General features: G+C 39.6%; 1 protein-coding gene across 11 annotated transcripts in view; it reads right to left on the bottom strand.

The window, feature by feature from the left end:
- Positions 1-15,893, bottom strand: part of tns1b (tensin 1b) — a 362,081-nt gene that overhangs the window by 172,685 nt on the left and 173,503 nt on the right. For all 11 annotated transcript variants that reach the window (XM_061918387.1, XM_061918396.1, XM_061918397.1 and 8 more), the window contains one exon: positions 15,084-15,122. In XM_061918387.1, the coding sequence (XP_061774371.1) occupies positions 15,084-15,122 (39 nt within the window). The remainder of the gene's footprint in view (positions 1-15,083; positions 15,123-15,893) is intronic.

Here is a 15,893-nt window from a genome sequence, read left to right as displayed (position 1 = left end):
AGGCGACTGTTCTGCCCTCCGAACACACGTTTCTGCTCTTCCCTTCCCACGGAGAGCACTCCAGAGACGCAGAGACACGTCTGACCAGGAATTTAAACATGTCAGCGTTATTTATGAGCCAGATTGTGCTGCAAATCATAGAAGGCCTGGTCGCTGCTTGTACAGTCAAAGTAAATCAAGTATATCAAGGAAAAAGCTACGGTTTTAAAGACGGATCGCATCTTGATCATCTTTGCCCTGGAGTTACTCGTTATTTGTGCAGGTTTTGGTCGCGTTCCAGCTCAGCAGAATACCGATAAAAAAAAACAGTGACCTAAGTGTTATTATAACTTTTATTTGTGTGTGTATATGTGTATTTATTAGTGAGTCTTTGAATATAGAATAGAAAAGAATCAAAAGTACTTTATTGATCCCTGGGGGGAATTCAACACCACACAGTTTCGCTCCCAATGGATAATAAACACATTTTTTACATGTTTTTTTTTTTCCATCCATCCATTTTCTACCGCTTATTCCCTTTTGGGGTCGCGAATAATATAAATATAATCTATTATACAGCATTATTCACATGTGAATAACATAAATACTATGATGCTTGGTTGGCATAGCGATGCCGGATTTGTTCTTCCAAGGATGCGTCGGGAAAGAACACAATGTAAGGTAAGAAATAAAGGATTTATTAACCTAATAAAAGGCTAAGACCAAAAATACTGGTGCTAGGCAGAAAAGGCCAACAAAAGGCGCTAGCATGGAAGCTAGGGAAACAAACAGATACAATAACACTTGGCACAAAGGCACAAAAAGGGAAAAAAAAAACAACTAGCATGAGAACCAGGAATAAATAAAGCGTAGCGTGAAAGCTAGCGAGTAAGAGCATGGAAAACAGTCGTCACTTGTTGCATGAGAGCAAATTAGGAACCGAGGACGAAATGACAAAAGGAGGCAGGCTTAAATAAGGCAGTAATCAGCAACAACAGGTGTGCGTCGAAAACAAAGGGGCAGGTGAAAACTAATGAACAAACATGGTAACAGAGCAAACAGGAAATAAGGAAGTCCAAACAACAAAACTACAATATAGAACGATCCGGGGAGCGGAACGTAACAAAATACGGTCTATTATACAGCATTATTCACATGTGAATAACATGGATACAGTCTATTATACAGCGTTATTCACATGTGAATAATATCAATACAATCTATTATACAGCATTATTCACATGGGAATAATATAAATACGGTCTATTATACAGCATTATTCACATGTGAATAACATAAATACGGTCTATTACACAGCATTATTCCAATTTTGAATAATATATAATACAGAATAATATTAATACAGTCTATTATACAGCATTATTCACATGTGAATAACATTAATACAGTCTATTACACAGCATTATTTACATGTGAATAACATAAATACAATCTATTACACAGCATTATTCACATGTGAATAATATAAATATATTATACATTTAAGTACAGTTAAAAGGAACAGATGCATTATTTCAGTGTTTCATTATTTTTAATCAATTTTGGATGAGTACATATAGTACTGTACATGCATATTGTGAGGATTTGATGCATATTCTTCTTAATACACACAATTACAGACTGGAAGTTGTTATCACTTTGCATTGTGGGTTTTATGCTGCCGATTCCAATATCGATCATCCATGAGTGAGATCGGCCAGGACCGATAAAATTAATTACCTATCAATTTTATGTACAAACCCCAAAACTAGTGAAGTTGGCACGTTGTGTAATTCGGTAATAAAAACAGAATACAATTATTTGCAAATTCTTTTGAACTTATATTCAATCGAATCGACTGCAAAGACAAGATATTTAACATTCGAACTGGAAAACTTTGTTATTTTTTGTAAACATTAGGTCATTTGGCATTTGATGCCTGCAACATGTTTCAAAAAATATGGCACCAGTGGCAAAAAAGGTTGAGAAAATTGAGGAATGCCTCCGCAAACGAAGGCTGGTGTGTTGTAATCATGGCAGACTTGGTAATAAACACTGCAGACGACTATTTTTGGCCCAATTGGGAATCACAACCTAATCTTTTTGAAGCTGAATATACGGAGGATGACCCACTGGTTCTAGAAGCTAGCACGAAGAAAGAATGAGATGCTGGAGCAGACAGAAGCCGAGAGAGTCAGGTGAAAGTGACTCGAAGCTGCAAAATGTGGAACGTAGTGCCATGGTATTTTGACATAAATGGAGTGCTTACCGAAAATAAAACAGAAAACGTAAATGATTATCTTAAAAAAAAAAAAAAAGTTTCTCAGTTCGAACATTATCTTGTCTTCTCAGTATATTTAATTGAATGTAAGTTGAAAAGGATTTGCAAATAATTGTATTTTGTTTTTATTTACGAATTACACAACGTGCCAACTTCACTGGTTTGTAGTCAGTTGTATGCAATAACTCAACAAAAGAAAAATACCAGTATCTACTACTTATTTAATTATTAATCTATTTAATTATGAGTAGTTTTTCGCCCTAAAAATTCTCATAGTTCCAGGGAATATTTTCCCATTAGTTTGTTAATATTTAACAAAATAAAAAATAAAAATATATTTTTTAGCGTAGTGACGTACGCGAAATAACCAAGTCTTTTGAATGGCTCTATTGAGGGAACTAAGAGAGGCAATTCCCAATTGGCACATGCAAAATTAGCACCGGCAATCACCCCCTCTGCACGTGTGCACAACCCGACTAGGAAATGAGTCATACACTGTAAAAAGAAATTAGCACAATTTACGGTAAAGCACCAGCAGCTGTGGTTGCCAGGAATTTACCCCCCAAAAATACAGTCACCATGTACGTATAGGACATTACAGTATGTTGATGTCCAATCTCCTAATTTTACAGTTAGTTTTACAGTTACTTTAAATTACTATGAAAAGAAAATTATATATTGTTAACTTACGTATAAAAAAACTACCGAATTTACGGTAAAATACTGGCTGATGTGGTTTCCAGGAATTTACCATAAAACAAATGAGGGCCAATTTTAGAGCTGCCAATCAACCTATCCCCAGGTGCATCTCTTTGAAGGTGGGAGGAAGCCGGAGTACCCGGGGGGAACCCACGCAGTCACGGGGAGAACATGCATACTCCACACAGAAAGACTCTTAGCCCGGGAATTAAACCCAGGACCTCTTCACTGTGAGGCACGAGCATAAACCCCTTCACCACCGTGCATCCCTGTCATCAATACTAGTATCTACAAAATGCTTGTGTTTCTAAGACGTGGGAGCGGTACATGAGGATTTTAACTTGAAAGTATTTGTACAACCTTTCACTGGACAACTCACTACACGGCCGTCCGCTACATTTTCCTTCATGTGAGCTGTTAAAAATTAGCCTTAAATGCTATACACACAAACATATATATATATATATATATATATATATATATATATATATATATATATATATATATATAGCACGCTGATGTCACGTTTCCGATAGTAAAATGCATTTTTAGACAATATTATTTGCCTGGGTGGCTTGGAGACAACAAGGGTAACAAGTGGTAGAAAATTAGTTACAAAGGAAAGATTTGTAAAAAAATGATAATTCAAAAACGTTTTTTTTTATGTTTTTATTTTTCTAAATTAGGAATTTCCGCGTGCCAGATTTTGGACGCTGGTGGCCAGATCTGGGTTAAAAAATTGTCCAGAGGCCAGGCTGTGTGTGTGTGTGTGTGTGTGTGTGTGTGTGTGTATATATATATATATATATATATATATATATACATATATTCAGTACATATACAGTATATATATATATATATATATATATATATATATATATTTATATATATTCGGATCGCGATGATCTCACGTTATAGATGGGAAAATGCATTTTAACACATTACATGCCTGCGTAGCTAGGAGACAGAGAGAGTAACAAGCGGTAGAAAATGGATTAGAAAAGACAGATTAAAAAAATATAATATAACAATGTATTAATGTAAAGAAAAAAAGCGCTATACAAATATAATTCACTTAATGTATTTTATTTGTTTTTTAATTGGGACTTCCCCGGGTACGAATTTTGGACGTTGCCGGGCCAGATCCGGCCTGCGGGCCATATTTTGGGGACCCCTGGTCTACACTGTTTTTACACTTACAGCACATATGTTGGTGTTGTTCATTGCTAAATGCATTTCTCCAGATTCTAAAGCACAGGGGGCGGCATAGCTCGGTTGGTAGAGTGGCCGTGCCAGCAACTTGAGGGTTGCAGGTTCGATATCCGCTTGTGCCATCCTAGTCACTGCCGTTGTGTCCTTGGGCAAGACACTTTACCCACCTGCTCCCAGTGACACCCACACTGGTTTAAATGTAATTTGGATGTTGGGTTTCATCATGTAAAGCGCTTTGAGTCACTAGAGAAAAGTGCTATATAAATATAATTCTCTTCACTTCACCTTTTTCCCTTTTATCTACCCAGGAAAGTCCCATTTAGATTAAGAATCTCCTTTGCCGTGGAGTCCTGCCACACACATTCACACACCGCTGTGATTGGCCAGGTGAGAGAAGTGCCTTGCCCAAGGACACAACAGCATCGTCTCGGATGGCGGACGACGGATTCGCACCAAGAACCCCTCAAGTTTCTGCACGGGCACTGAGCCACTGAGCCATAGTTGTGTGTCTCGCCAAAAGAAAAAAAAAACAGTTAAAAAATAGATTTTACTGTGGTTATAAAGATTCATTTTTTTTTATTTTTATTTTTTTTTTTATGTTTATTGCCCGAGATTGACAACAGGCTTTTTCCATTTTCCGCCAGCACTTTTTTCCCCTTCTTGGATAAACGCTGCAATCAGTCTGCACTTTACCTGCGAAGGGCACTAAATCGTGTCAGACATTCTTGATATGCAAGCGTTTGAGGGGAACTGGCCCACCTTAGGAACATCTGTTTCTGGAAAACTTGCATGCTGACATGTCCGCATACACAAATCTACCTTGTCTGGATGGTGGTACACGCCCTCGTCAACAAAGTACTGCACACCCTTGAAGCTTTACAGGTAATAGTGGCTTGTCACCAAGATGTATGGCTCACCTTTATTTGAGAAGATTAGGAACTAACCTGTACTTTCTTGCACCTTTTAGATGCATGTTGACCTAATCACGCATTGACGCCATAATACAGAACGTATACTTTTATTAGGTGAGTGGGCTGCGATGAGGTGGCGACTTGACCGCCCAAATGCAGCTGAAATAGGCTCCAGCCACCCCCCACCACCCCAAAAGGGACACGCGGTAGAAAATGGATGGATATTGATGGAAATATATCATATCAAATCAGCTTATGTGTCATCAAAAGAAGTTGGGATTGACCAGCAAGTTCAATTCCCTCGGAGAAAAACATCTGGTCCAAACGCAACAATTGATAAATGAGTGGGTATCTTTGTGCAAGTAATAACACAGGAAAGTAGCAAAAGAAAGCATGATAACAAAAAAGTGGCGGGCCAGATTTGGCCCCCGGGCCTTGAGTTTGACACCTGTGCTCTAAAACAACATCAAAACCAACCATCAATGTTTTATGTAAATATATAATGTAGTAACAGACATGTAATATACATAATATGTACCAAATTTTGGTTATTTTAAGCAACATACTACTGACAAATATGTATTCCTACTTCCGGAAACAAAGCTTTGTGTGTTGGAATCATAACAGACTTGGTAATAAACACCGAAAATGACTAGTTTTGGATAAATCGGGATTTACAGCCTTATCTTTTTGAAGCTGAATATACGGAGGATGACCTACCTGTTCTACAAGCGAGCATTACTACATTTTTGCTGTAAAATCTGACTATATATATATATATATATATATATATATATATATATATATATATATATATATATACATATATATACAGTCGTGGTCAAGGTTCACATACACTTGTAAAAAACATAATGTCATGGCTGTCTTGAGTTTCCAATAGTTTCTACAACTCTTGTTTTTTTGTGATAGAGTGATTGGAGCACATACTTGTTTTTCACAAAAAACATTCATGAAGTTTGGTTCTTTTATGGATTTATTATGAGTCTACTGAAAATGTGACGAAATCTGCTGGGTCAAAAGTATACATACAGCAATGTTAATATTTGCTTACATGTGCTTTGGCAAGTTTCACTGCAACACGGTGCTTTTGGTAGCCATCCACAAGCTTCTGGCAAGGTTCTGGTTGAACTTTTGACCACTCCTCTTGACAGTTGGTGGTGCAGTTCAGCTCAATTTGTCGGTTTTCTGACAGGGACTTGTTTCTCCAGCATTGTCCTCATGTTTACAGTAAGTCAGGACTTTGGGAAGGTCATTCTAAAACCTTAATCCAAGCCTGATTTAGCCACTTTTGACGTGTTTTTGGGGTCATTCTCCTGTTGGAACACCCAACTGCGCCCAAGAACCCAACCTCCGGGCTAATGATTTTAGCTTGTTCTGAAGAATTTGGAGGTAATCCTCCTTTTTTCATTGTCCCATTTACTCTCTGTAGAGCAACAGTTCCATTGGCAGCAAAACAGGCCCAGAGCATAACACGACCACCACCACGCTTGACGGTAGGTATAGTGTTCCTGGGATTAAAGGCCTCGCCTTTTCTCCTCCAAACATATTGCTGAGTACTATGGCTAAACAGCTGACTTTTTGTTTCATCTGACATCACATGGACAAAGATAACATCTTCTGAAGGAAAGTTTTGCGGTCGGATTCATAAAAGAACCAAACTTCATGAATGTTTTTTGTGACCAACCACTCCGATCACTCAATCAGTCAAACTCTTTGCTAATATTCATACTTGCCAACCCTCCCGATTTTCCCGGGAGACTCCCGAAGTTCAGTGCCCCTCCCGAATTTCTCCCGATTTCCACCCGAACAATAATATTGGGGGCGGGCCGTAAAAGCACTGCCTTTGGCGTTCTCTACATGTCGCCACGTCCGCTTTTTCTCCATACAAACAGCGTGCCGGCCCACTCACATAATATATGCAACTCATACACACACACAAGTGTATGCAAGGCATACTTGGTCAACAGCCATACAGGTCACACTGAGGGTGGCCGTATAAACAACTTTAACACTGTTACAAATATACGCCACACTGTGAACCCACAGCAAACAAGAATGACAAACACATTTCGGGAGAACATCCGCACCGTAACACAACATAAACACAACCGAAAAAATACCCAGATCCCCTTGCATCACTAACTCTTCCGGGATGCTACTATATACAACCCCGCTACCACCAAACCCCGCCCCAACTCAAACCCGCCGCCGAAAAGAGGCATTCAATTTGTATTTTTATTTTATTTGATATGCCATTGATATTTTTTAATTATTATTATTTAAAACTCAATTTTGCATGTCACTATAAAGTTATATAAGCCTTTCTTGGTCAATATTCGATGCAAAACTTGTTTGGGATTAATTTGTACAACCTCGGCCCGCGGCTTCATTCAGTTTTAAATTCTGGCCCACTCTGTATTTGAGTTTGACACCCCTGTTATAAGGGAAGACTCTTAGTTAATGGCTTACTGCTTGTAAAATAAGGCCATGCAGAAAAAGGCATTAATAAGTACTTAAAAATGACTAATTAAGAGCCAATATGTTACAAATTTGCATGTTAATAAGCAACTAATTAATGGTGAATATGTTCCCCGTATCAAAGTATTACCAAAATATAACATGGCTCGGAAATACGTTTTTAAAACATTTGGCTTTCATGGCTCTCTCAGCCAAAAAGGTTCCCGACCCCTTGCCTTAAAGGCACTGTGTCACACCTATGGATCATGTTTTGTTTTGTCATGTTATGTTTTGATTTTGGACAATCAGTCACGTTTCGCACTTCCTGGTTTTGTTTGTTTTCATGCCAACCTATTAGTTTTCACCTTGCCCTCCTAGTCACGCCCCTGCCCTCAGTCCCGCACCTGTTCCTACTCATCACAGCCACTACTTAAATCATTTTCTTTCTGTCCATCAAGTCTGGGATTTTTGCATTCTGCTTCATGCCACATTTCTATCACAAACCTCCACGCCTTGCCACGCTGCTAAACATTTGGACCACGCCATGTAAGATCCATGTATTCTTTCGCCTAAGTGCTGTTTTTTTTTGGTTTATTGTTAGCATCTTTTGTTCATTTATAGATAGCCATGCCATTGTGCTGTTTTTGTTAACGTTTTAGCATAGATTATTATCCGCCATCGAGCGTGCTTTTTGTTTTGCCTTTTGTATTTAAGTATCAAATAAAAATGTACTTACATTCATGCCTGATTCGTCCCACATCATCCTTGCATCGAGGAAGCACAAACACCCACAGTTCAAGCCTGACAGACTGCCTTTAACGTTCTCTAAAACCTGTCGTCACGTCCGCTTATCCTACATACAAACATCTTCATAATGTAAGCGGCTTATACACACTCATAAGTGAATGCAACGCATACTTGGTCAACAGCCATACAGGTCACACTGAGGGTGGCCATATAAACAACTTTAACACTGTTACAAATATACGCCACATTGTGAACCCATAGCAAACAAGAATGACAAACACATTTCGGGAGAACATCCGCACCGTAACACAACATAAACACAACCGAAAAAATACCCACAACCCCTTGCATCACTAACTCTTCCGGGATGCTACTATATACAACCCCGCTACCACCAAACCCCACCCCAACTCAAACCCGCCGCCGAAAAGAGGCATTCAATTTGTATTTTTATTTTATTTGATATGCCGTTGATATTTTTTAATTATCATTATTTAAAACTCGATTTTGCGTGTCACTATAAAGTTATATAAGCCTTGCTTGGTCAATATTCAATGCAAAACTTGTTTGGGATTAATTTGTTCAACCTCGGCCCGCGGCTTCATTCAGTTTTAAATTGTGGCCCACTCTGTATTTGAGTTTGACACCCCTGTTATAAGGGAAGACTCTTAGTTAATGGCTTACTGCTTGTAAAATAAGGCCATGCAGAAAAAGGCATTAATAAGTACTTAAAAATGACTAATTAAGAGCCAATATGTTACGAATTTGCATGTTAATGAGCAACTAATTAATGGTGAATATGTTCCCCGAATCAAAGTATTACCAAAATATAACATGGCTCTCACGGAAATACGTTTTTAAAATATTTGGCTTTCATGGCTCTCTCAGCCAAAAAGGTTCCCGACCCTGGCCTTAAAGGCACTGTGTCATACCTATGGATCATGTTTTGTTTTGTCATGTTATGTTTTGATTTTGGACAATCAGTCACGTTTTGCACTTCCTGGTTTTGTTTGTTTCCATGCCAACCTATTAGTTTTCACCTTGCCCTCCTAGTCACGCCCCTGCCCTCAGTCCCGCACCTGTTCCTAATTATCACAGCCACTACTTAAATCATTTTCTTTCTGTCCATCAGTCTGGGATTTTGGCATTCTGCTTCATGCCACATTTCTATCACAAACCTCCACGCCTTGCCACGCTGCTAAACATTTGGACCACGCCACGTAAGATCCATTTATTCTTTCGCCTAAGTGCTGTTTTTTTTTGGTTTATCGTTAGCATCTTTTGTTCATTTATAGATAGCCATGCCATTGTGCTGTTTTTGTTAACGTTTTAGCATTGATTATTATCCGCCATCGAGCGTGCTTTTTCTTTTGCCTTTTGTATTTAAGTAACAAATAAAAATGTACTTACATTCATGCCTGATTCGTCCCACATCATCCTTGCATCGAGGAAGCACAAACACCCACAGTCCAAGCCTGACACACTGCCTTTAACGTTCTCTAAAGACTGTCGTCACGTGCGCTTATCCTACATACAAACAGCTTCATAATGTAAGCGGCTTATACACACTCATAAGTGAATGCAAAGCATACTTGGTCAACAGCCATACAGGTCACACTGAGGGTGGCCGTATAAACAACTTTAACACTGTTACAAATATGCGCCACACTGTGAACCCACACCAAACAAGAATGGCAAACACATTTCGGGAGAACATCCGCACCGTAACACAACATAAACACAACTGAAAAAATACCCAGAACCCCTTGCATCACTAACTCTTCCGGTATGCTACTATATACAACCCCGCTACCACCAAACCCCACCCCAACTCAAACCCGCCGCCGAAAAGAGGCATTCAATTTGTATTTTTATTTTATTTGATATGCCGTTGATATTTTTTAATTATCATTATTTAAAACTCGATTTTGCGTGTCACTATAAAGTTATATAAGCCTTTCTTGGTCAATATTCAATGCAAAACTTGTTTGGGATTAATTTGTACAACCTCGGCCCGCGGCTTCATTCAGTTTTAAATTCTGGCCCACTCTGTATTTGAGTTTGACACCCCTGTTATAAGGGAAGACTCTTAGTTAATGGCTTACTGCTTGTAAAATAAGGTCATGCAGAAAAAGGCATTAATAAGTACTTAAAAATGACTAATTAAGAGCCAATATGTTACGAATTTGCATGTTAATAAGCAACTAATTAATGGTGAATATGTTCCCCGTATCAAAGTAATACCAAAATATAACATGGCTCGGAAATACATTTTTAAAACATTTGGCTTTCATGGCTCTCTCAGCCAAAAAGGTTCCCGACCCCGGCCGTAAAGGTACTGCCTTTAACGTTCTCTAAAGACTGTCGTCACGTCCGCTTATCCTTCATACGAACAGCTTCATAATGTAAGCGGCTTATACACACTCGTAAGTGAATGCAACGCATACTTGGTCAACAGCCATACAGGTCACACTTGAGGGTGGCCGTAAAAACAACTTTAACACTGTTACAAATATGCGCCACACTGTGAACCCACAGCAAACAAGAATGACAAACACATTTCGGGAGAACATCCGTAACACAACAGAACAAATACCCCAGAACCCCTTGCAACACTACAATACACGCTACCACCTGAAAGGTTCATTTGTTCAACTTTGGCCCGCGGCTTTGTTCAGTTTTACATTTTGGCCCACTCTGTATTTGAGTTTGACACCCCTGTTCTATCACAAAAAAAATAAGAGTTGTAGAAATTATTGTAAACTCAAGACAGCCATGACAGTATTTTCTTTAAAAAAAAAAAAAAAAAAAATATCCAATAATCAATTGCATAGGCATGTATTTTACATTTATATCGATATAGTTAGAAGCGGACCTCTGAGGGAAACCGTAACTACGATGTGGTCGTCAATGAAAACAAGTTTGACGAGCCTGTTTTACAAGAAAGAAAAACCTTTTGGCCTTCGGATCTTTAAAGCTGCCGGCAATGAAGCGACAACGTTAAACACTTCAAGTGAATTATTATGATGTGATAAGCGTTTTAAAACATGACGTTTCTCTCACGCTTGTGTTAAAGTAAACATTCTACAATGAAACTTTGCGCAGAAGACATGGACGTTCTAGTACTTTGTGCAAAAGGATAATAACATGTTCTTATATCATTACATCACCGTCTTTGCATGAAACCTAAGAGACGTAGGAGAGCAAAGTGCGGGTTGGGGGGGGGGGGTTATTTGCGTAGGGTTTGTCAAGCCTCCAAAACCATTAAAATACAAAACATGCAAGAAAGAGGGTAAGCAACCCGTATCCAAACCGAACCGCAGCCACTGATTACCAAAAAAGGCAAGAAGGCAAGGATGTTTGGATTCGTCTTGAAATACACTTCATACTCAGACTACATCAGACTTGTTCAGACCAAAGGATGTCATCATGTTATACGGCCCATTCCCGGAATCCACGGTTACTGACCAACCAACATTTGGCCCTGAGAACATTTCCAAGTTTAAAAAAAAAACAACAGCATTTCTGTGTTCTGGCGAGCATGCAACTATTGGCAAAGGTGAATATCTTGTTAGACCATGAATTGATTAAAGGGGAACATTATCACACTTTCAAAAGGATTAAAAACAATAAAAATCAGTTCCCAGTGGCTTGTTGTATTTTTTGGAGTTTTTTTCAAAATTTTACCGGTCCCGGACTATCCCTAAATAAAGCTTTAAAGTGCCTTATTTTCGCTATCTTCGAAACCACTATCAATCAATCAATCAATGTTTACTTATATAGCCCTAAATCACTTGTGTCTCAAAGGGCTGCACAAACCACAACACAAACCACTACGACATCCTCGGTAGGCCCACATAAGGGCAAGGAAAACTCACACCCAGTGGGACGTCGGTGACAATGATGACTATGAGAACCTTGGAGAGGAGGAAAGCAATGGATGTCGAGCGGGTCTAACATGATACTGTGAAAGTTCAATCCATAATGGATCCACACAGTCGCGAGAGTCCAGTCCAAAGCGGATCCAACACAGCAGCGAAATTTCCGTTCACAGCGGAGCCCGCAGGAAAACATCCCAAGCGGAGGCGGATCCATTTGCCTGTGACGTCATACAGGGCTGCCAATACAAACAACATGGCGGTTACCACAGCAAGATATAGCGACATTAGCTCGGATTCAGACTCGGATTTCAGCGGCTTAAGCGATTCAACAGACTACGCATGTATTGAAACAGATGGTCGGAGTATGGAGGCAGATAGCGAAAACGAAATTGAAGAAGAAACTGAAGCTATTGAGCGAATAGCTATTGATGCTATTCGGCCATAGCATGGGTGTACCTAATGAAGTGGCCCATAGCATGGCTGCCTTATTAGCATCGCCGGTAAAATATGCGGACCAAACGATCAGGACTTTCGCATCTTGTGACACTGGAGCAACTTAAATCCGTCGATTGGTAAGTGTTTGTTTCGCATTAAATGTGGGTATCTAGTTTCAAATGTACATACAGCTAGCGTAAATAGCATGTTAGCATCAATTAGCGTAGCATGTTAGCATCGATTAGCTGGCAGTCATGCCGTGACCAAATATGTCTGATTAGCACATAAGTCAACAACATCAACAAAACTCACCTTTGTGATTTCGTTGACTTAATCGTTGCAAATGCATCTGCAGGTTATCCATACATCTCTGTGCCATGTCTGTCTTAGCATCGCCGGTAAAATGTGAAGACACTCTGGTACATTCAACGGGGGTCTGGCGGAAGATTTCTTGCCAGTGGTGCAACTTGAATCCCTCCCTGTTAGTGTTGTTACACCCTCCGACAACACACCGACGAGGCATGATGTCTCCAAGGTTCCAGAAAATAGTCGAAAAAACGGAAAATAACAGAGCTGAGACCTGGTGTTTGTAATGTGAAAATTAAAATGGCGGGTGTGTTACCTCGGTGACGTCACGTTCTGACGTCATCGCTAAAAGACAGATAAACAGAAAGGCCTTTAATTCGTCAAAATTCACCCATTTAGAGTTTGGAAAACGGTTAAAAAAATGCATGGTCTTTTTTCTGCAACATCAAGGTATATATTGATGCTTACATAGGTCTGGTGATAATGTTCCCCTTTAATGTGGACTTAAAGGGGAACATTATCACCAGACCTTTGTAAGCGTCAATATATAACTTGATTTTGCAGGAAAAAGGCGATTTGTTTTTTTAACCGATTTCCGAACTCTAAAAGGCGGAATTTGGCGATTTAAACGCCTTTCAATTGATGACCTTTCACCCGTGACGTCACAACATGAAGCAATCCGCCATGTTCTCACTCTTTTTACACGCACCAAGTCAAATCAGCTCTGTTATTTTCCGTTTTTTCGACTGTTTGCCGGTACCTTGGAGACATCGTGCCTCGTCGGTGTGTTGTCGGAGGGTGTAACAACACTAACAGAGACGGATTCAAGTTGCAACAGTGGCCAAAAGATGCGAAAGTCTCTTCTCGTTTGTTTCGCACACTTTACCGACGACAGCTATGCTACGACAGAGATGGCAAGAATGTGTGGATATCCTGCGACACTCAAAGCAGATGCATTTCCAACGATAAAGTCAAATAAATCTGCAATATTGGGAAATAGATAGATAGATAGATAGATAGATAGATAGATAGATAGATAGATAGATAGATAGATAGATAGATAGATAGATAGATAGATAGATAGATAGATAGATAGATAGATAGATAGATAGATAGATAGATAGATAGATAGATGGATAGTACTTTACTGATTAGACCCCCACTGAATCTGCTAGAGTGCGTGAGCTTTTCAGGGACGACGGCAGTCTGTTCCCGCAGACCAGTGAGGTAAAGCCCCAAACTTGGCTAAGACGTGATTTATGCCACTTCTGTTTCTGTCTCATTTTGTCCACCAAACTTATAACTTTGTGCATGAATGCACAAAGGCTAGCTGTATGTACATATTGCATCATTATGCCTCATTTGTAGCTATATTTGGATCCAGCCTTTCCCTCCACCCACATTTAATGCCAAACAAACACATACCAATCGTCGGTTAGAAGGCGATCGCCGAATTCGTCCTCGCTTCCTCCCGTGCCGCTGTCTGTCGTGATATGGCTCAATAGCTTCAGTTTCTTCTTCAATTTCATTTTCGCTACCTGCCTCCACACTCCAACCATCCATTTCAATACATGTGTAATCTGTTGAATCGCTTACGCCGCTGAAATCCGAGTCTGAATCCGAGCTAGTATTGTTATACCTTTCTGTGCTATCCGCCATGTTTGTTTATGGTGGTTTCACGCTGTGACGTCACAGGATAATAGACGGGTGGATATACCGATCGTGAAAATCAGGCACTTTGAAGCCGTTTTACGGGATATTGTGTGATGGGTAAAATTTTGAGAAAAACGTCAAAAAATAAAATAAGTCGCTGGGAAGTGATTTTTATTGGTTTTAACCCTTCAGAAATTGTGCTAATGTTCCCCTTTAAACATTTAGTGGTCAATTGTACGGAATATGTGCCGTATTGTGCAAACTATTAATAAAAGTTTCAATCAATCAATCAATCAATCAAACCAATTATATTGCTCTCCATTTAAAAACATTGTTCAAATCTGTTATTTTCCTTTCTCAAAGCAAAAATACCCGTTTTTCAGTAGAATGATGATGATATAAAATAGCACATTAACGGCCTCATTTGTTGCCACTGTTAGATTGGCTCGTAATAGATCGACGTCCCCTGAGGACGTTGGATTAAAAGATGGTGTCACTCACCAGCTCATAGTTTGTTGCCGGAACACAAGAGGAAGAGACCTAAAAGACAAAAGAGGAGTTTGTCAGAAAAAAGTGCAACTGAGTATGAATTTCATTGACAAGGTTTATTTAAATGGTTAGAGTGTCCGCCCTGAGATTGGTAGTTCGTGAGTTCAGACCCCGGCCGAGTCATACCAAAGACTATAAAAATGGGACCCGTTACCTCCCTGCTTGGCACTCAGCATCTTGGGTTGGAATTGGGGGTTATATTAGAAAATGATTCCTGGGCGCGGCCACCGCTGCTGCTCACTGCTCCCCTCACCTCCCAGGGGTTGATCAAGGGACAAATGCAGAAAATAATTTCGCCACACCTAGTGTGTGTGTGACAATCATTGGTACTTTAACTTTGGCCAGGGGGGCCAAATCCGAAGTTTTGCTTAAAATCTGGAGGGGTCGAGATTTTTTGCAGAAAATTCCTAAAAAGACTAGAGTGTGCCTGTTGTCTAGAGCTGGGGTGTCCAAACTACGGGAATTTGACCCCCGTAACGGAACGGCGTAATCGTATCATGTACAAATAGCCAGGAGTCTGATACCTTCCATTTTGTCACCGTTTGGTGGTGAACAAAATTATCACCACATTTTATTATACTTGCTACATAGGCAGCACACCATTTACTTATATGACCCAATCCAAACAACCTCCTCTGGTCATGGTGCAGGAAAAAATACAAAGAATCAACCAGCAGACAAAGCAAACAAACATGGTCAAACAAAACACGACCTGTTCATTTACCGTTATGGATATTATAAAATACGTCCCAAAAAATATTT

The sequence above is a fragment of the Nerophis ophidion genome, linkage group LG13 (genome assembly GCF_033978795.1).
Source record: "Nerophis ophidion isolate RoL-2023_Sa linkage group LG13, RoL_Noph_v1.0, whole genome shotgun sequence".
In the NCBI taxonomy this organism is placed as follows: domain Eukaryota; kingdom Metazoa; phylum Chordata; class Actinopteri; order Syngnathiformes; family Syngnathidae; genus Nerophis; species Nerophis ophidion.
Note: the sequence above shows the minus strand (reverse complement) of the source record. Positions and strands in the feature narration are given on the sequence as shown.